This window comes from Microchirus variegatus, assembly GCF_963457635.1.
Source record: "Microchirus variegatus genome assembly, chromosome: 11".
In the NCBI taxonomy this organism is placed as follows: domain Eukaryota; kingdom Metazoa; phylum Chordata; class Actinopteri; order Pleuronectiformes; family Soleidae; genus Microchirus; species Microchirus variegatus.
The window spans coordinates 14,292,915-14,313,921 of record NC_139812.1 but is presented as its reverse complement, the minus strand read 5'-3'; the positions used below and the strand labels follow the sequence as shown (position 1 = coordinate 14,313,921).

General features: G+C 41.1%; 2 protein-coding genes across 2 annotated transcripts in view; both read left to right on the top strand.

Annotated features, from left to right (window-relative positions):
• The window catches only part of LOC310934111 (actin-binding LIM protein 1-like), a 22,008-nt gene extending 5,349 nt beyond the window's left edge, over positions 1-16,659 (top strand). The window contains 22 exon segments of the mRNA XM_083897757.1: positions 156-282; positions 374-467; positions 3,406-3,493; positions 4,657-4,721; positions 4,984-5,028; positions 6,363-6,440; positions 6,554-6,731; positions 6,734-6,777; positions 6,933-6,977; positions 7,340-7,466; positions 7,929-8,048; positions 8,716-8,820; positions 9,109-9,156; positions 11,270-11,410; positions 12,096-12,190; positions 12,308-12,431; positions 13,336-13,397; positions 13,566-13,626; positions 13,841-13,848; positions 14,310-14,388; positions 15,309-15,421; positions 15,656-16,659. Coding sequence (XP_083753883.1) covers positions 156-282; positions 374-467; positions 3,406-3,493; positions 4,657-4,721; positions 4,984-5,028; positions 6,363-6,440; positions 6,554-6,731; positions 6,734-6,777; positions 6,933-6,977; positions 7,340-7,466; positions 7,929-8,048; positions 8,716-8,820; positions 9,109-9,156; positions 11,270-11,410; positions 12,096-12,190; positions 12,308-12,431; positions 13,336-13,397; positions 13,566-13,626; positions 13,841-13,848; positions 14,310-14,388; positions 15,309-15,421; positions 15,656-15,769 — 1,961 coding nt within the window. The 3' untranslated portion in view covers positions 15,770-16,659.
• Positions 16,660-18,341: 1,682 nt separating this feature from the next.
• Positions 18,342-19,894, top strand: LOC310933796 (putative E3 ubiquitin-protein ligase TRIML1; the record flags this gene model as incomplete). The annotated part of the gene is made up of 5 exons (XM_083897366.1): positions 18,342-18,500; positions 18,591-18,824; positions 18,953-18,999; positions 19,091-19,233; positions 19,323-19,894. 5 exons carry the CDS (start codon positions 18,342-18,344, stop codon positions 19,892-19,894), a joined length of 1,155 nt encoding a protein of 384 aa, XP_083753492.1.
• Between the last annotated feature and the right edge of the window lie 1,113 nt (positions 19,895-21,007).

The following is a 21,007-nucleotide window of genomic DNA, read 5'->3' as shown; positions in this document are numbered from 1 at the left end:
TGCAGACCCTATGGTTGTTATTTTGAGTCCATTAATCGCTGCAGTTTTACACGAGATGAAGCTTTAAGTAAGGATTAATTCAGTGAATTGGCTCTTTGATGATATTTTCATGTATCTTTTGTAGCAAGAATATTTACTATTCTCACTTTTCACAGACTGTGCAGGATGTGGTCGAGACATTAAGAACGGACAAGCTCTTCTAGCGTTGGACCGACAGTGGCATCTGGGCTGCTTTAAGTGCAAGGCGTGCAGCAAAGTGCTTACCGGGGAGTACATTAGCAAGTAAGCTGCTCACATCCTCTGTAATTACAGGCTACACACATTGTTCACAAACTACTTCATTTCAGTGTCACGTCCCCCTCTCTCCTCTCAGGGATGGCGCCCCCTACTGTGAGAGGGACTACCAGCTCCATTTTGGAGTGCAGTGTGAAGCGTGTCATCAGTTCATCACAGGGAAGGTGCTCGAGGTAAGAAAGAGACACACATCATGTATCTCAACTGCTGTTTAGCTCAGGCTGATGCCTCTCTGCGCAGCTGGCTATGAGATGTGGCATTTATAATATGCTTCTCTAATTAATATTATTAATAATGCACATGGATTTCATATCATTCCTGCCTACGGTAAGTTTGACAGACACAAATACTACACGTTCAGAGATTCTGATTCATCCAGGTCATAGTTCTTCAAATGCCATTGGATCAGTAGCAATTAGACTTGTAGATTTCTTGAAGACATTAGTTGCTACTGACTCAATGCCTTTTGCATGTACACTACCGTTCAAATGTTTGGGGTCACCTATACATTTTTTGTTGTGTTTTTCATTAAAACACACTTCTTCAAAAGAGTTGCAAAAGGAATAGAAAATATAGTCAAGACATTGAAAAGAAACACCAAAACTGTTTTCAGCTGCGCTAACATAATTGCACAAGGGTTTTCAAGGGTTTTCTAATCATCCAATAGCCTTCTAACGTGATTAGCAAACACAATGTACCATTAGAACACTGGAGAGATGGTTGCTGGAAATGGGCCTCTATACATATATGTATATATTCCATTAAAAACCAGACGTTTGCAGCTAGAATAGTCGTTTACCACATTAACAATGTATAGAGTGTATATCTGATTCATTTAATGTTATATTCATTGAAAAAAAAGCTTTTCCTTCCTTCCTTCCTTCCTTCCTTTAGTGACCCCAAACTTTTGAACCGTAGTGTATATTCACAATTTGAGGAAGGAATTCACAGTTAAGAATTGTGCCATGCAGTTGTGCCATCTGCATTCTGCTTCCTATTTTGACAGACGATGTTGCCTACAGTAGGAGTGAAATGGTGTAATCTCTTCAGCACTGAGCCAAATAGACTCTTGATCTGACTGTATTCAGCTAAAAGACACAGCTCAGTTTTTAGGACTCTGACCCTAGAACACATGCATGTACATGCTCAAGCAAGCGTGCTTTGCCACAACTTACATAATTGTTACATAAAACACAAGATACGACTTTACATGATCCTTATTAATTAAAGCTGTGTGTCGCGCTGCTGTTATGAAAAGTTTATTAACTGAGCTCAGTTTATGTTGAACACTGCCAACTATTTCAGCAGAGTTTTAGCATGTCTGTCCTGCAGACAGTGTTCCAATCAGATACTGAGTTCTGTATGAAAATGTCACTGCCAGCCAACCAGCCAGGTTTACAGTAATCCACCACTAAGGCAGGACTTTATGACAATAGGAAAATGCCTCGGCATCTCGTTCGTGAGCTTTTGCCAGTGGATCAGTGAGGCCACAGCCTCATCTGCCTGTCTGATCACTGACCCAAGAATTCTATGCAGCCAATGCATATCGTCCACAAGTGGTGACTGGTGGTGACATCACCCATAAGAATCTGAACTCCTGCTATGAAGCCTAAACAATCAGGATTTAGCCGGTCATGCAACAAGGATTCAACCCTGTGACCATCATTTATGGGAAAACAAAGAACCTGGAGAAAACCCTGTGGGGTCCGCAATCTACCAGCGCACCCCGTAACCCTTATGTGGAGGATAAGGCAATAGAAAATGAATGGGGACATAATTTAGTTGACACTGTGCTCTACTGAAGAAAACCTGAAAGCATTAACTCCTCCAGAAAATGTCAACTGGAATTTCTAAATCAAGTAAGAATTAGACTCATTTTCCTACAAACTTCCATTTGTGTACACTCTTAGAAATAAAAGTGCTAAGTTGAACCATATAAGGTTCTTCGGCTTGTCCTCATAGGAGAACCCTTTTTGGCTCCAGGTAGAACCTTTTTATAAAGGTTCCCCCTGGAACCCTTTTGGAGGGTTCCACCAAGACCCCTTTGAAAAACCATTTCTTCGGGAAAGCAAATGGTAGAAGGACCCTTTTAGAACCATTATTTCTAAGAGTGTAGTCGCTCCCTGGTGGCCACTATATTCTTCACCAAGGTATCAGGAAGACGCTGTCTATTTTTCATATGAGGTATATGCTCGTCCAGTCGCAATGTGATTTCCTAATTAATGTGTGGTTAATAAAAGAAACCATTAAAGGCAGAGAGACATATGGGGTGTAATGGTAGACCACGCATATATAGCTTAAGTGCCTTTATTATCCCTGAGAGTAAAATTCAGTTTAACACCGCACACGAAAGGATTATTGGTGAGGGCGTGCTGTAAAGTGCTGGCTGTAGCCGCTCTGTCGATGTACAGTAAAAGGTAAAATGCAAATATTAGTCAGTCGCTCCGTATCTCTGAGTGGCCACTTGCCTGTTTGGAATGCTACAGAGGGTTCTGATACAGTACAGGAGGCTAAGTTTCATTTTGGTGTTTTTTCATTCCTGGTCAAAGTCATACGGACGTTATAATGGAGCACTCTGCATGCAAATTGCTACATCGGTGTAGATGGGAACGGAGCGGCTGTAACCGTGTGATCATTTCACTGAATCACATTATGCAGGTTATTATAAAGGGGGAACTCTCAGATATTTGAAAGCAGGTTGACTGTGTCAAACATGGCCACTGTCATGGTGATCACATCCAATACCTGCAATTTTAGTATTTGACTGAAATACATTCAATTATTTAAACGTTTATGGATTTTTCATGGACTTTCCAGGAACCTATGGCGCATTTTCAGTGAAACGTTTTCAATCACATCTACCCCAGTGGCACTGTTTCATCAGCAGTTCTTCTTAAAGGAGCTGTTACATCACCAGTACACCAGATGTGATGAAACTGTCCCCTACGCGCTACAGAGTTTGGGGCGTTAGAGGACAGAAATGTGCGAGCGGCTGGGTTTATTTTGTGCATGTCACAGCACCGCCTCTCACTCGCTGCACTGCAGGTGTTATACTGGTCTTCATTTCCCTGTGATGTCAAGCCTCTTTTGTGGTGCGCTGTGTTTTCCCAGGCAGGAGATAAGCACTACCACCCCAGCTGTGCGAGATGCAGCAGGTGCAATCAGATGTTCACAGAAGGAGAAGAGATGTATCTGCAAGGTGAGTTAACCAACATGTGTGGTAACAGAGTATTAACAACCTCATGGCTTCAAACTTCAACTTAGTCTTGGTTCAAGGTTGTGCATTCACCAAATATGACATTTTTCTTTCTGAAAAGAGTGCTGCACCACTGCACGTTAACAGAGCAGCTTTAATCCTCCTTCTCTGTCTTTGAACCTTATCTAGAGAGAGCGACACCGTTCTTCTAAAGCAGTGTCATTCCTGTTGTGCGTTCATGAGAGCACTGCAATCCCTTTCATGGGTATTGAGTCAGCTTAGATTTTGTGACTGCAAAGAAAACGGCACATGATCCACATGCTCAAATAAATGATCCCTTTATGTGAAGGTTGTTCTGTCTAATATTGTCTTTTAATGTCAAAGAAAAGTTTGACTTCCTGCTTATTGTCAGGATTTATTGCAAATGTAATCTTTTAAGTCTTCTTTGTTTGTGGTCATAGACCAAGAGGCAGAAACTTTACAATATAAAGTTAAATTGAACAGTAAAATCCCAAATATTGTCAATAGTTAATAGAGAACAACAATGCTATAATATTTGTATAGCACATTTCATACACAAGGGCTACTCAATGTGCTTTAAATAAAAACAACATTAAATCTAACTGCCGGAAACATTAAAAATGTATAATTTGAAGAAAACCCAATCATTGAAAATATAAAAATGGAATTACATACATAATATATCAATTGTATATACATTCTTAAAGATATAACAGTCCCAAGTATTTGTGATTTGACTGATTTTTAAAATAGTCACTATTTTAGTTACAATCCCTTGTACATTTAGCGACATTACATAACATAACAATACAAGTACACCAAGTATAAGTACAATAAGTAATACTACCTTATTTCTATAGAACTCACAAATAGCATGGTAATACCAAAGGCTCTATTACCTAGATATTATTTTGGAGATAATCTTATACTATAGTAAAAATATTATCTCCTTATACTACCATTGTTTTTAACAAGCTGGGAATTACATTTGAAATAAAATAATATATGTCTATGTTACACATTGTACTGTAGTGTCAAGTGTTACCAAACACATTAATTCCTTTGTAGAATGAATTTAATTCAAACATATAAATTATAACAATATGTAAATTAATTCCCATTTAAATGTTTCCTCTGGTCCCCAGGATCGACAGTTTGGCATCCAGGCTGCAAGAACACTATGAGATCAGAGGAGAGACACAGGGAGCGGGTAGGAATTTGGTTGTCTTTGTCTTGACTGAACAGTGTTTCACTTGGAAAAAAAAACCTTTACTTACTCGGTTTAAAATACTGGCATATTTAGTTGAGGTGGTAGTGTGTGAGCGTGCACCTTTCCATGTGTATGTGTGTTTAACTACTCGTTCATCACGTGTATGTGTTGGCACTGATGTACATGAGAACTGTGAGTCAGGCTGCAGAGGCACAAACCCCTGTGTGATGTCCTGTGAACCCCCCTCTCCCTTCCTCCACAGCTATTGCCTCCGTCCCTCTTATTCCTTCAAAAAACAGAAAGGCAGGTACTGTATTCGCTATTGGCTATGAGATGGCATCATCCTGTGTTTCACCATAATTCTGTACATAGGACACAATGCACTGTATGCTGCCATCTTCTGGAGACAGCCTGTAGTGCCCTCTGTGTGTCATGCAGAGCCATCTCGTCTCGTTTTTTTTTTTGTTTTTTTTCTTACACATTAAAGGGGACATATTATGCAAAATCAACTTTCTAATCATTTAAATCCTTATATTTAGGACTCTGGAGGCCCTATCAGACGACAAAGTGTGAAAAAAGATGACTCACTCATGTTTTTGTGGTCCTCCTCAGTCTAAGTACAGGAGTTAAAACACGCGATGTTGACTTCTGCGCTCACTAGGACGTCACAATGCGCTAAATTCCTGGAATTGTTGTCTCGTGGAGCTCCGTTTTGTCCGTAAAACACGAGAGAGTGCAGGCGAGGGCAACGACATCCGAAACCGGAAGTCCGCGATAAGTTCCATTCTTGGTTCCACAGTGCAGCACAGAGTCCTACACACACTTCCAGCCTCAGAGGATTTATCTGTCCAGTGGATACATGTAATCGATGACGGCAATGTGCCTGCTAGATCCTGCAAATGATCACTTTTTCAAATGCTAACTGCTGTTAGCTTCCAGTAGCCTCTGTGGCTGATGTAATTTCCTGTCCCTTAAGTTTCGTTTTACTTTTTTTTAAGGTGGACCTAAAGAGATACTACTAAACAGAGCGTTCTGAACAGGGCTGTTTTGGCAGGGTGATTGAACTGCTGTGGTGCTTCATCCTTATGGTATTTTGACCAAAGCATGTCACAGACATGTTCATTAGGACACCAGGGAACTAGTTTAACTTGTATAAATAGGGTGTAATAAGTCCCCTTTAATCAAAGGTGCATGAAACACAGACATTTGAAGTAGCAGACATGATTTCAAAGGTGACTAATTTACCTTTTCTAAATAACCCATTTACCCTGTAGGCGAAGCGCTCATTTAATCACACTACATTCAAAAGCCGCTGCTGCCATCCAAACTCTTCATTTCCTACCATAAACAAGCATTAAGCACACAAAGTCACGGCGCTAACGCGTTCATTCACTTTGCCAATATGCGAATGAATGACCGAATCATGAGGAGACATGGTACTTCATGTAGTTCATAAAGCGTAAACACAGAAAATCCCTTTCCATTGCTCATTAAAGTATAACGGCCAAATGATGTGATGTGTTTTTGGAGCAATAACGGGTGTTAAGCACTTGGCAGAGATCTACTGTGGATCATGGGAGACTGACTGCCTGACAGATGAAGTTATGACTAACAGCCACTTGTGTTGTTCTCTTCTCACAGCCGACGCGGTCGTCATCCGAGAGCATTTGTTCCAGACCTGGTTCAAGCATACCTGGCTCACCAGGTCATACGATCTATGTAAGTTATGACTCACAGACAGAGAATATCAGAGTTGTTCTGAAGTATAACAATAGTAAAAACCCCTGTGCTCCTGCCGACGTGTACATGTTTGTCTTTATTTGTCTCCCTAGGCAAAAGTAGACAATGAGATCCTTGATTACAGAGACCTAGCTGCTATTCCAAAAGTCAAAGCCATTTATGACATTGAGCGTCCTGATCTTATTACCTATGAACCTATGTACTCCACCTCGCTGGATGAGAGAGAGGAGAGACAAGAGAGTGTGGGAGAGGTAAAACGGCATGCTTCCCTTTTTTTTTTTGCATGCACACCTCATCACTAATCCTCTGTTTTGCTGTGGCACATGACTGCCATTAGCAGGACAATAAAACAAGAAAATAGAAAACTAATAAACTCAAAGGAGTCCTTAGAGATGTGTGATGTTTTTTTTTGTTGTTTTTTTTTTAATCGAAATACCTTCATGCCGTACTGAGCTTCAGTGTCTCTTACAGCTCCACACTGCCAGGAGGGAGCGTTCCCCTTTGCCTGATGACAAGGTGAGATACATCAGCTGATGGTGATAAATGACCCTAAATTACAGTAGAAACTATGCAGTGTGTGTGGTATTTGTCAAAAAATGTAGGGGAGCCAAGCTCAGCTCTGGCAGAGAGTGGTGTTTTTACAGTTATTACTGTTATAACGCCATGATATTATAATATTAATGTCTGGATGTATCTTAGATTGTGTTGCGATATTGAAAAGGTGGTAATTCAGACTTCTCTGATTCATTTTAGTCCTCAAGAAACATGTCGCCCACCCCACCCACTGAGGTGAGTGCACATATATATATATATAATTTTTTTTTCAATTTCACTGTTCCCTATATGCAATAAATACAGTGTGTGTGTGTGTGTGTCAGGTTTCATACGATAGAAGGGAACGTGTCCTCCAAAGGTCCACCAGTCAGGGCTCTATATCACCAGTTTATAGTCGCCATGGATACACCCCAACCTTGTCACGGTCGCCACAACATTTTCACAGGCCAGGTGAGTATTTAAATGTGTGCATGTGTGTGTGTGTTGTAAAAAACTCTGTAATGTAAGAATGCTTTCACGAATATGAATTAAATTCTTATTTTCATCAATTTGCAAGATGCAAAGTGAGCTAACAATTTTTCACCCTTTTCCCACGTTTTGCAGTTTATTAGTTTTTGTGTAATGCTTTGGCTAAAATCAATTGTGCACCTTTCACGACACAATATCTCATGTGTTTGCTTTTCTTTCCATCACAAGATTTGATTTTAAAATGTAAAACTCCTCCCTGGGTCTTTGTGTTGATCTTGGACACGCCTAACATCTCACCTGAGGTGTCTTTTATTTTCACTTTTTCGACATTTGATTTCTTATGTCCCTCACCTTCTCACCCTCTATCTCCTCCCCCACAATGTCCACCTCTGCTGCCTGGTCCTGGGGGTTTTGTCCCCTGTCCCGAACCCTCCCTTACTGCAGAGGCTCTGACAGGCATGCAGAAGCTCTGCTCCTCCCTGTGCAGTAACAGTGTGGGCTCCAGAAATAGTGACTCTCGCCCTACCTCCCCTTTCAGACACCACTTCCTCCCCCATAGCCAAGGTAAGGGCCCCACTCAATTGTTTGCTAGCCACCCCAAAGGCAACACATTATCACCATCTTCACCTGGGATGCCACCACCACCACCACCACCACCCCTCAATGCCACATCTGCTGTTCTCGGTCCATTGCCATTTTTCATTCTTCTAGAACCTGAATAATCAAATCCATGTAGACAAACCAAAGTTACTGACAGGCTCTATGTTTGTCCAGCTTTGCATGCTCGTAATCCAAATATAATATATAATAGCCCCCTGAATGTTGGATGACTAACTTAAGACTCTGGTAAACTGTAAGACACAAAAGACAAAGCTAAAATGAGTTTGCCTTTGCTCGCCTTGAAGTATTCACTTCTTAACTTTCATTATAACCCTGTGAGCTGATGTTATACAATAGTCTAACACTGTCTTTATACTTCATTACAAACACACATCTCTGAAGCATTTAATCTGTCTATTTTTACCTCTGCTGCCTTGATCCGCTTTTGCGCCTTCATCTTCACAAATAGTTGCACAGCTCCATTATCAGAACCAACCAGAATGTGTCACCATTCGCTCAAAATGACATCATCGGCTGGTCCCCGTCAGTCCCTGTGTGTTTACAACAATCATACTGTGGTTCCCCTTTAGTATTCCTGCTTATGTTCTGTTCTTGGTTGTTCTCACTGGAGGCACCGACCCGCCGAGTGGCCGGAGCTCCCCTCTCCCGCTCAGGCCCGACAGCCGGCCGGTCACCCCGCCTCTCTCTCTGACCCCTAAACATTTCCACCTCCCAGGTAGGAGCTGGAGCGCACCCTGTCACTGCTCTTTCCCTTTCTTTCTTTCTTGTTCCTTCTTATTCCTTTCTTCCTTCCTTTCCTACTTACTATAATTCAATTAGGATCAGCTTTTGCTTCCCCCCCCTTGTCTTTCACAACTGTACAGATCCTTTACAGGAAAAAAAAGGGTACCATTAAGTGTAATCCCAGCGGTGCTCAGATTAAAGAACAGATTAATGATGTCTATAACAGCTGACATCATCTACTGAGTAAATGTCTATTTTCTCTGTATTTTAATGCTTTCAGATCAGGGGAGCAACATCTACAGGAAACCGCCCATCTACAAACAACATGGTAACGTTCATCTTTATTTAAATGTATTTGTATTTTTACTATATTTTACAGTAAAACAGAACCGAAGTATGTCGGTGTGTGATTCCTGCTTTAGATTCAAACTCGAGGTCACGTGATTACCAACAAACACTCCTTTATACAAGTGTACATTGCACATTAAGCCCCTAAAAATGCTATTTACTGTATTTGAGAGTGCATTGGACGTTCTTAACAAGCAGTTAAAGTCTAAACAGGCAGTTTAATGGCAAATTCAATTTCTTTGTCTCAGAGCTAGAGCTGCCCAACACCCCATTCCTAACGCAAGATCCGTTAGTGTATTCAAATTAGGATGTCTAGACTCAACTTTGCACCTAAATTCACAAAAAAAACATCCTGCAGGATAGTTCTGGGGGGTCAGCCCTGATACCGGTAGGATAGACAAAGGGGTTTGAAAGCACGGCCTGGAGGGGCAGACCCCTGCAACAGACAAAGGGATGTGAGAGGGGTGTTCCTAAGCTTTAAAAGTTTAGCTATCGCCATGCTCTGGGTCTTTCTTCATCTTCGACTACTCGTGTGTGGATTGACCTTTTCTTTGAAAGAAAATAAAACCTTGTTGGCCAGCAGACGTCTCTATTTCATTCTTCACCAGCAGCAACAGCAGCAGAGGATTTCCACAACAGCAATTAAACATTATAGTTGGATAAATAGTTGTAATAAAGACTGGTCACCGATATTTAAGTATTGTCAGGAGTAGTGTGGGAATCAGTGAGAGGGTGCATGAATTGTGGGTGTGAGAATTACTTGGTACTGGGTTGAGCTCTATTCTGAAAATGCTGTCTTTAATCATTCAAAACTGTGTTAATCATCTAACCATGTTGTCACCCCCCCTTCCCAGTGTCAGTGTTTGAGCAGCGTTTGAAGTCTGTCTCCAATCCTTCTCTGTCTGAACGGGACTGAACGCGTGTTTAACTCTGCACTTTGCCCATAGAGTGATGTTGCAGTGAGCCCTTTCTTAAATCATTTGTTTTTTGCAAGAACATTCAAGTCAATAATAATAATGAGAAATCTTCATGCAATTCAGCCGTTATCTGTCCATACCAATAAGGAAAATGGACCAAATCTTAAATGAAGTACCTGTCCTGTCTCGTGATTTTGTGCTGCCTGTCTTTCCTACGCTGAAAGTACCTCTCTTGCATTTTGCTGCACTCTGCCTGGACGTCTTTACCTTTCTGCACTCCTTCCTGACTGAAGAAGTGTTATTTCAAACACATATTTAAGAAGTCAAGGCATACCTGGGCATCTCAAAGTATAATTTTGAGGGTCAACTGGGCAATTATCAGTATAATCCACTGTGACCTCTAAAGGCTTTATAGTGGCCGTACAGCTTCCACATGCATGTGTGTAATAATGCGTGTGCAGTATCATCAACATAGTGAAAGCCGAGTCAAGGGCAGCCGAGACGAGATCCCAGGATTATTCGCAATATGCATGTTGCTTCCTCTTGTGCTCGATCAGCCTCAGCCTTTGTCAGCAGGAAACAGTCACGACCGCACACTGAAACGATAGATTCTACTGTCCGGTAGTCGGCCTCAGCTTCAGAAGCTTTAGTCTATTGCAGTCAAGCCGGTATCAAATTAAGGAAATATTAGATCTTTTCTGGAAAGGAAGACTGAGATGTAAGGCGAGACGTCACTTCCACTTTTGTATCACCCTCACCGATGTCTATTTTTTACCTTGAGTGCCATACTTCTCCTGATGGTTGCAAGAAAGTCTGTTCGGAAAGTCCTTCTGAACGCGACTTTTCATTTGTAAGAGTAAGAATGTGTTTTGTCTGTTTTTAGAAATCACGCAGTCTCACTTTAAAGTGGATCTGACAAAATAAGCCAATGGAGTGGGGAAATCTGAGCACACCAGCTGGGTTAGAGTTGGTTGTAACCTTGCTTGCGTCCTTAAAACACTGAGGACACTTGTGGCAGTTGTTGACGAGTTTAAAAAGACATGTTTTGCTTTGTCGATGCACTAAGATGAAGTGAGCACTGAGCCATGAGGATCTAACGGTTCTGTGATTCTGTAACTGTTGATTTAGACTCCGGCCCCGACACTGATAGATCAGTTCCAATGATTACCAACGTAGACACAGCTGCCATAGCACGTGAAAGCAAGTCGGCTGATGACATCATCAGATCCGCCACCTTCCCCGCAGCCCACGCTCCTTCTTCGGATGACAGCTCACAGAGCGAGGGCGACCGTTGGCCCTACTCTCTCACTCTATTAGGTACAGTAGGCTCACGATGGATATGCTTGCACTGCTTACCTTCAATCGGTACAATAGACACCGTACCTCAGCTCGTGTTCTGCCTTAAAAAAGCTTAAGTGCACCCCTTTATTCAGGCGTTAAAGTACTTGTTTTTTTACGTTTTTGGTTTCTGTTGCATCTTCATGATTTCCTGCTTCAGGTGACCTCAGTTGCACCATTTCACGTTCTATTACTGCACATGACAGGTGCACTCGCTTTACACAATAGTGCCACAAATGACTTGGACAGAGATAACTGAGACTGACTTCAAACTGGATTTTTCTTTGTTTGTCTTGTCTTACATTGTGTCATTCCATGTATTTGACATCCGGCTAAAATCTTGACATGACTGATGGAGTGTAAACGTCCGTCATGTTAGTCAAGCCAAAGATTCCCAAATAGCCTCCCTGTTTGTCTGTCTCGTCAACTCTGTCTCACATTTGTGTTCTATCGTCCACGTTTGACCGTGTCTACCTCTCAAGAGAGTCCGCTGCAGCTTTCTGTCATTCTGTACATTGGAAAAAAACAAAGCATTTCATCATGGTTGTACTTAATGAGGATGCATACAGCATGGTTTCTGCAAGAGAAATGTGTGCGTGACTTTATGGGTGTGTGTGTGTGTGTGTGTGTCTTTTCTGTAACATTTCGGGCTTGTCGTCTACAGCACCTTTATGCTCAGAGGGGAGGAGACGATCCAGAGAAGATGAGGAAGAAGAGGCCTTGAAAAGAAAACAACTCCAGGAGGAACATCTCAGTAAGGTCAGTCAAATAAAATACACATTGTCATTGTTTGTATGACAGTTACTGCATAACTGATATTAATGCTGTGTATTCATAGTGTTTCTCGTGCTTCTCTCTGTATGTGTGCGTATGTAGATTCAGTCTGGTTTGGGAAAGCTCATTTTGAAGGAGGAGATGGAAAAAGAGCAGATCAGGGAGCGTCACGCACGTAGCCTCTCTGCTCAGCGCTACGACTCCAAACAGAACAACTGTGACGCAGGTACAGAGCAGCTACATCAGCTAATACGCAACTACGAGTTGTCAGCAGTTTTACAATAACGTGACGCGTGTGCTATAAAACCACCTCAAGGTGACTTTGCATCTGTCTAATGTTCAGGTTTTTTCAGTCAGATTTGCAAAAGTTAAGAAAAAAGATTCAAAATGTTTTATTAATGCGAAAGGCCTGTGCTGGCCTGAACTTCATTTAAATAGAAAGCTATAGAAGAAGTAGAGGTGTAATAAATGACAAATAGACTCATAAAAGAATCCTAAAATATATATGAATAAATTTAAGAAAAAATATACAAAGTAATCATAACATATTTACATTGAATACATAAATACATATGAACCTTATTTTACATTTTTTTCATATTATATATGGTATTGCATTTGAATAAATAAATATATGATAAGATAAGAAGAGATGAGATAAGATAAGATAATCCTGTATTAGTCCTGCAACAGGAAGTGAATGCAGAAGTACTAAATATTAAATGTGGAAGTATGAGTGAGCATGCATTTTCACTATTTAAAACCATAATAATTTGTTGAGGTATTACATTACAGCACAAGTACAGTACAATAACATAATAATAATAATATGTTTTCTCTATTTTAATGGGGGTGGTATTATTTCCAACTTGGTAATAACAATGAATGAGAAGATGATAGTATAGTTAGTTATTTAGTTATTTAGTTAGTTCACATTTAAAGGTTTGGGAATCAGAACTGTTAATAGCCAGTTTACAGGTTTAAAATGTGTTTTTTTATATTGTTATAACCAAGCTATTTCTCACTTACTACTGTAGAAATAAGACAGTATTACCAAATAATTTTCACTTCTCTATTACAAAATTACTGTAATGTAAAGTGTTCTAACTTTTACAATCTTTATGTTTCAGAACCAACTTCGCCAACAAAAACAAACTCTTTGCCGGGCTACGGAAGGAACGGGCTTCACCGGGTGAGAAAACAATCATACTTACACTCATATTCAACAATGGTCGATGTAAATATAGTATATTGTGGCACCAGTGCCAGTAACACAAATATTGTCCATGCTGGTTTTAAGCTATCTTATGTATTGATGTACTGATGTACTGATGTATTGTTGATGTCTGTGTTTTGGCAGCCCCAGTCGACAGATTTCACACAGTACAACAGTTACGGTGACATGTATGGCGGAGGCAGAGGTGAGCGCTCCCAACGAAACATTTACATCAGAAATGTCTCACTACATGCACATAAACTGACGTGCACTTTGAAAACACACAATACAATACATAATTATTCACATAATGTGTCATCAGGGACAGCATTGTTGTACATAGTAGCCTGGCAAGTGGGGATTTGACAGGAAAACCATTAACTGTGAGTCTCATTTTCTGTCCCATGTTTGTCCTGCAGAGTTTCAGGTATGTCTCTCATCTTGCTTTTTCACACTGGCATGCTTCCTCCCCTTGCATCGTACGTTTGCTTGCTCGTCGGTTGCAAGAGATACTTTGCCCTGAATGCACACCGCCCATTCCTGCTACATGCTCGTGTTACTGTTTGATAGAATGTCAACTACAGGGCATGCAGTGCAGTGATTCCAGGTGTCTAAACATGCACTGCCCAGTAGCTGAACCAGTATTCTGTAAATGCAATGTACAGTCATCGCCTCATGTTGTGTTCTGTGTTGTTAACCAGTGTTATGACCCAAGCTAAATGTAAAAAAAACGAGAGACATTCAGAAATCATGTAAATGACGAGCTGAATATTGTCAAAGCTACTTTCTCCATTCGATAAAAAGTGTGTCTTTAGTGGACATAATTCATGCCATGAACACTGCAGCCCCCTTCCGCTATATTACATGTGTGTATGTTCTATTCTTTAGCACATAAAGGATGGTCGTGCAGCATTTGCAAGGATGGACAGGGGAGTATCTATGCCTAATATGTTGGAACCAAAAGCAAGTATCTTCTTCTTTTTGCACTCATGACAACACAGTAATCCCAAAAAAATCCATACAGTATCACATGTTGTTTACTTCTTTGTTTACTTCTTTTTACCTTAACAATGCAGCTAATTTAGAGGGAATTTACCCTTAAACATAAGACCACTACTAACAATTCACTCATTGTGTGGGGATGTTGGTGACAAAGGGAGCTAAGAAAAAATAAATAAATACTGGAAGACTCACATTAGCTGAGTTTCTGATTCAGCATGCTGCTTCAGGAGCTGCAGAGTCACTCTAGTGCTTAGCATGCTGGCTTCTTCATGCTCATCTGCTTTGACTTACAGTGGCTGGATACTGTATGCAGCATACAGTGGACTAATCCAAAGCCCTGACTGTCATTCCAACAACTCATATCACTATATACAGTGTAGTATATAAAGTAGTGTACACGTTAATGTGTAGATATGAGTTGGTCAGAGGCCTTTTAAAGAACTTCTAGTTTTTGTCTGCCATGTCATTCTTGTGCAGAGAAGCTGAATTATTCACAAAGGTTGAAAAGAAAAGTCAGTTTTCCAGGACAATCATCCCCATTCGGATTTACTCGACCTACATTCTTGATCTCAGTTCTTCTTCTTTTCCTTTTTTTTTTTTATTCTTAGTTTGCATTGAATTACACTAAACATACATACAGACTGCTACACATCTCATATGTATTACCCTTACCTAATCGAATGCACGTTTCAACACAAGTGTACACCGTAGCACCCTGCATTTCCCTAACGATTAAACTCTCACTTTCACATAATCTCTTCTCCCACCCTGTGTTCCCGTTGTCACGGTCAGAATTACCCAAAGTGTCCCAATTTTTGAGATTTTTTTAAATAAAAGTTGTTTCTCACGTATACGTTTTGAGTTGGATTGTAGCCTGTGAGTTAGACCTGTTCACTGACCAGTGTCTCCTTCTGAAGGTGTATCCCTATGAAATGCTCATGATAACCAGTAGAGGGAGAGCTAAACTGCCCAGGGATGTGGACAGAACCAGACTGGAGGTATCCGTTTTGTCTGTGTGTGCAATTGATACTGAATTTCTCTACTTTGTGTGAATTAAACGGCATGTTACACCAACACAAAATGTAGCGAGGAATGTGCAGTATCCATTGCTTTTTGTCATTTTTGCAGTGACCCTTTCTTTATGGCTTTGGTGCTAACCACGATTATTACAATCCCCCCCCTCCTCCTCCCTCACCCTCCTTTGTTTTCTCCACCTTTGTTCTCAATTCTAGCGCCACTTAGCACCTGAAACGTTCTTTGACATCTTTGGAATGGAGATCCAGGAGTTTGACAGGCTTCCCCTGTGGAAACGCAACGACATGAAAAAGAAGGCCAAGCTCTTCTAGCACTCAGAACAGCATGCATATACTGTACATTCATCCAGATAGCACACGACAAACTGTAATTTAGATGAAGGTTTTGGTTTAATTTTTGTTTTCTTATGGTTTTTCTTTTTATCCTGTCATAATCATAGAAGCCATGAAATGGACTCTCTCTTTCTCTTTTTTTTCTCTGATGCTTCCTGAGACTTGCGAGCTGATTGATTTGTCCAGTTAGACTTGCACAGGAAATTTGGAATGGGAATCTCTTCCATGTTCAAAAATGACAAAGAATAAGAATGACAAATAGAGTCATGTTATTTGGTTTTACCGCACACTTTTCTTTTTTTTTTTTCTTGCTTTGCTTTGAGTGGAACTGCTTTTCCTTCCTTTCTTGCTTGTTTATTCCTGCTCTTTGTTGCTGTTGATTCCTGTGGAACTTTGTAAGTACAGTAGAACATCATGGCACCATTACAAAATGTCCATGCTTGTAGCTTGAACATGTGTCCACTTTCCTTTGCTTGGGCTGAAACAGTTTTAGTCCAAAGTTTGCAAGAATCGACTCAGTGAGTCTTTGAATAAAAGAAAAAAAAATCCTCGGGGAAAGCAGTCAGCTGACCCACCAACTGGTGTTCTTCCACGTCTTTGTGGAAACCAATGATCCAAGCACCTACACACCATTTGTCTCCTTCCCCTGGCTACTGTGCACACCGAACACTCATCTGACCCTGACAAAAGAAAATGTCTCTCTTCTCAGGCTCTCATAAACATGACCAGACACTTTCCCTTTACATGTATTGGAAGTACAAATCTTAATATATTTTATTGCCATATCCAACACACACCAACCCGACAAATAGATACATCACAAAATGTAAGGAGCAACTGTATTTGAAAGTACTGTTTTATAAATGAAAACCCACACTGCCATTTGTTGTATTTGAAATCTAAGTCAATAAAGCTTTAAATCACCACTAATCACGCGATACTCGGATATACCAAAGTACCCGTTGCCTCTTTTCTGCTCTCTGTTTTTCTTCTTCACATTTCACCAATAAACGTGCTGGATCAGTGATGTAACGTGGGGTGAGAGGTAGTCTGAGGACTTGTTGACTTTTTTCTGGGACCAATGAGACGGTGGCATTTTTTGACCTTTGATGCAAGGACTGATTAGAAAGTTGACGCAAATATTTACAGTATGTACAAGTATGCATACACTGATTGGGAAATGTGCTTTGAGGCACCATAGCCCATGTGTTGCTTATTGTATAAATGACCATTTTCCATAGCATGACACTTCAAATCAACCAATAGAGTGTTTTTTGTCACTCTGAGCAGCTATTTGTGTTATTATAGGGTGGAGGGATTAAACCAATTTTGCAACATTTGCTTTAGAAAAGGATCTCTGTGTATTAAATTCACTAGTGCAGTGCCCGTAGGAAGTATGTTCCTATAGTGGGAGCTGAAGAAGATTTTTTAGTTATGGTAATGCATGATAAGGAATGTAAAGGCTAACATAATACAAACATTGGCGTGGCTGACAGTCACAACATTTAGCTACGCTATTATGTTAGCCCTATGCTAATGCTAACATTAGCCTCGCTTGCTTACCTTTGGAAACGGGTTCGCCAAGTTAGCCGCAAAGTAGTAGCATGCTAATGCAAAAATAAATCACATATTGGTGAATGGACACCTACTTCATTGTTCCAGTATAACACCATGTTCTGCGGTGAACTGTGTGAAAATGTCTCACCCACCCTGAGGACAGCTTCTTCACTCCCACCTCCTCGCTCCAGACAGTGCAGCTGCTGCTGATGAGCCGCTGCCTACCTGGTGTAGCGTGATAAATCAGCGAAAATGCAGCGTGATAAATCAGTGACAATTAAAATTCCTCAAAAATCAAGGATGCACACCATCGGGCCATGCTCAACCCATATCCAAAGTCTTAGGGTGATCTGACAAACAGTCAGTGAGATATACCTGTCACAGACAGACAGACAAACAGACAGACACACCTTGCTTTATAGATAGACGTGCACATGGAAAGGCAAGGTCAGAGGCATGGCTCACATGTTCAGTCATGTAAACATAATATGTTTGAGAGTTTATATTTACTATGTTTACCCACTGTCTGTCCTGCATTTCCAGCGACGTGTTCCATGAAAACAGTTCATAGAATCTCCCTCTGCTTATTCCACACCTACTTCTCTGCAAAAACCATGCCAGTGCCAATATTACTCACTGTGCAACACAACTGTTGACCTTTTGTTTGGCGATAACCAAGTGTCACGCTGTTGGTAGCCTTGAGCTATATATTTTGACTGCAGTGTCAACGTTTCAGGTATCACATAATATATCACTGTATACTTACAAACACTGTCAATAGCCTCATTCAACCACATAGTTTTTGGTAACATGGGCTGTAATAGCATTACCTAGTATTCCTGTTCAACATACATTGGAGGACAGACGGCTGCATTTAGTCATGTGATGCCAACGGAGAGGACTGTAGGAAAAAGCTTGATTGATTTACAGCAGAGCAGAAAAGCCTATGTGTGTATGTTTCAGATGTAACCATAGTAGTACTGTGATAAAGGGAATGGGTCCACCATACTGGTGCGGCACAATGCTGTGCTCAACATGTGTGCAATTCTTTCTACAGGAGACATTAGAAAAACACCACGAGTGTCTTAAGAAGCAAAGAGACGCAGTGAAATACAGACTGAAGAAACTGGCAACACGGCAAACAGAAATCACCGTAAGTTCAGACCATGTTAAATTAAACTTTTTTTTTTGTCTTTGCTGACACTTTACACACGTTCCTAAAATATGTTTATGCCCGACTCAGAAAAAGTCCTCAGTGATAAAGGAGCGCGTCATAAGGAAATATCAAGAGATCCAAGCCGTACTGGACGAGGACCTGAGGACGACTCTGTCCCACCTGGAGATGGAGGAACGGGCCACGGTGTCTGCTCTGGATGGAATGATGGAGAAGAACTGTTCTCTAATCCAGGATATAGAGCAGGACATGGCGCGACTCACTGTGGTACTAGACCAGGCTGGCAAGGAGCCTGATGCAATGGTGAATGCATTTGACTGTGGTAAAAATAAAGTGAAGCATACATGGTTCAAAAATGTCACATTTACCTTTTCATTTGAGTGTGATCTCTAAAGGCAAAATACACTGATTTTTTTCTGCTTTTCCCTCAGTCTTTCCTTCCGTACCCTGAGCGTCAAGACGTGGAGGCAGTTGATAGGTATGGACGAAAAACGATAATTCAAGAAAAAGCTTTAAAATAGCAGAGTAAAAGCTGATTTTTTTTTCTCATTATGGTCTGCCTCCTCCAGAGTCATGGATGTACTAAGCAGGACAGACCCAAGCAGTGTGAGCCTGGACGAGGCTAAAGCCGAACAGATACTGAGCCTCACCAACAACATGCTTCTGCTAATCTGCTCCCAGACACCTATAATGAAGACACTCATCAAGAGCTGTCAGTTCACGCGTTGGTTTTGTCGTGATTATAACCATTACTGGACATTTTCAGGAATCTATATAAAAACCTTGACTATGTGTTTCCAGATTCCAGTGAGGTGTGTCTGGATCCGGAGACTGCCCACCCAAAGCTGGTCATCTCGCACCAAGGTGACAGCGCCACCTACACCGACACTTGGCAACAACTCCAGGACCTCCCTGGACGCTTTGACACCACGCTCAATGTCATCAGTTTGCAAGCGTTCAAATTTGGCCGCCATTATTGGGAGATCGACGTGACTGGAAAAACATACTGGGAGCTGGGAGTCACCTACCCAACCATTCCTCGCAAGGGTACGACTGAGGACTGCTGGCTAGGTCGAGGGGATGACTCTTGGTGTGTGGAGTTCTTCGACGGGGAATATACAGCCTGGCATGGACGGGTGCCCCATCAGCTGCCTTTCGCAAAATGTTTCTCTCGGATTGGTGTCCTGTGCAGTTTCCCTGCAGGATTGCTGACATTTCTTGAGGCGGACAAAATGGCGCCGCTGTTTTCGTTCTGTGCGGGAACCTTCACAGACTGCCTCCACCTGGCCCTCTGTCCTGGTCATGACCACAATGGCACCAATGCGAAGCCTATTGTTATCTGTAATGCTGCGTCTCCTACCAGTGATCTTTGATCAGTAGCTACACAGAAAAGCTATTATTAGAAGAGTAATTATCTAGAAATGCTCTACTTTATAATAAGGGACCAATTGTTTCGATGTATACTGCAATTTCTAACTTCTGGCTTCTGTTGTTATCAGTTTAACTAAGAGTTTAAAGTCACCAGTAGAGAGAACAAGTGACAAGACAGCAGTGTTTCCAATTACTGGCTCTTAAGGTCAAGATGCCAAGAACCAAAATCCACAACATGGCAGCCACTCAGACTTCTATCTGATGAATGATCCATGCTTGGAGAGAGAGAGGATGCTGACCTAGAGCAATGCTGCCTGAAATCAGGACCCAGGCCCACATGCAGTCTATGATCTCACATATCACACAGCTGGGCTTTGGGAAAGATTGCTCTGCGCTTGAGTTTGCTGATCCGTTATCTGGTGCTGCATGTGGTGGCTCATGTCACGGGTGGGCGTTGTGTCAGTGTCGTGCACCTGAGACTGCATCCTACTCACTGTTAGCAGATAGGGCACGAGCCAAACTGAAATATCAGAGTTCAAATACGGCTTCATTTTGTCCAGTGGGAGGATGGTGGGTCATTGGTACCATATTAGAAGGTGGTTCTTTTACTCCAGATTCTAATTACAGTGAGACACAAAATAAAATAAAAAAATATATATAGTCACTTTTGTAATGTTTATAATCAAAGTTATACACATAAATATATAGAAATATTAGCAGGCATATGCAGTCCCATTCATTTATACTGAGATGCCCCCACTGTGCATTTGTGGATCCAAAGTCTACGTTCAAACAAATAATAGACTCTTTGCAAATATGCTCTCTGAGCTTTTGGGTTGAACCTGAGTGCATTCTAAGATAATTTGATCAAAATGAGTTTGAACAAACTTAAATGTAATTAAAAAGTCGAAGATGAAATAGAGAACGACGTCGATGTTGTGTTCATTAAGAGTTTATGAGTGATGTTCTGCAAATTATTCCTAGAAAACGATTACTTACGATCGCAGCTAAAATCAATAAAACTGACAAATATGGACGACAGACAACCCCCCCCTGAATCAAAGGTTAGTGTACCAACAGTGTTAGAACAGTGTTAGAACAGTGTTAGAACAGTG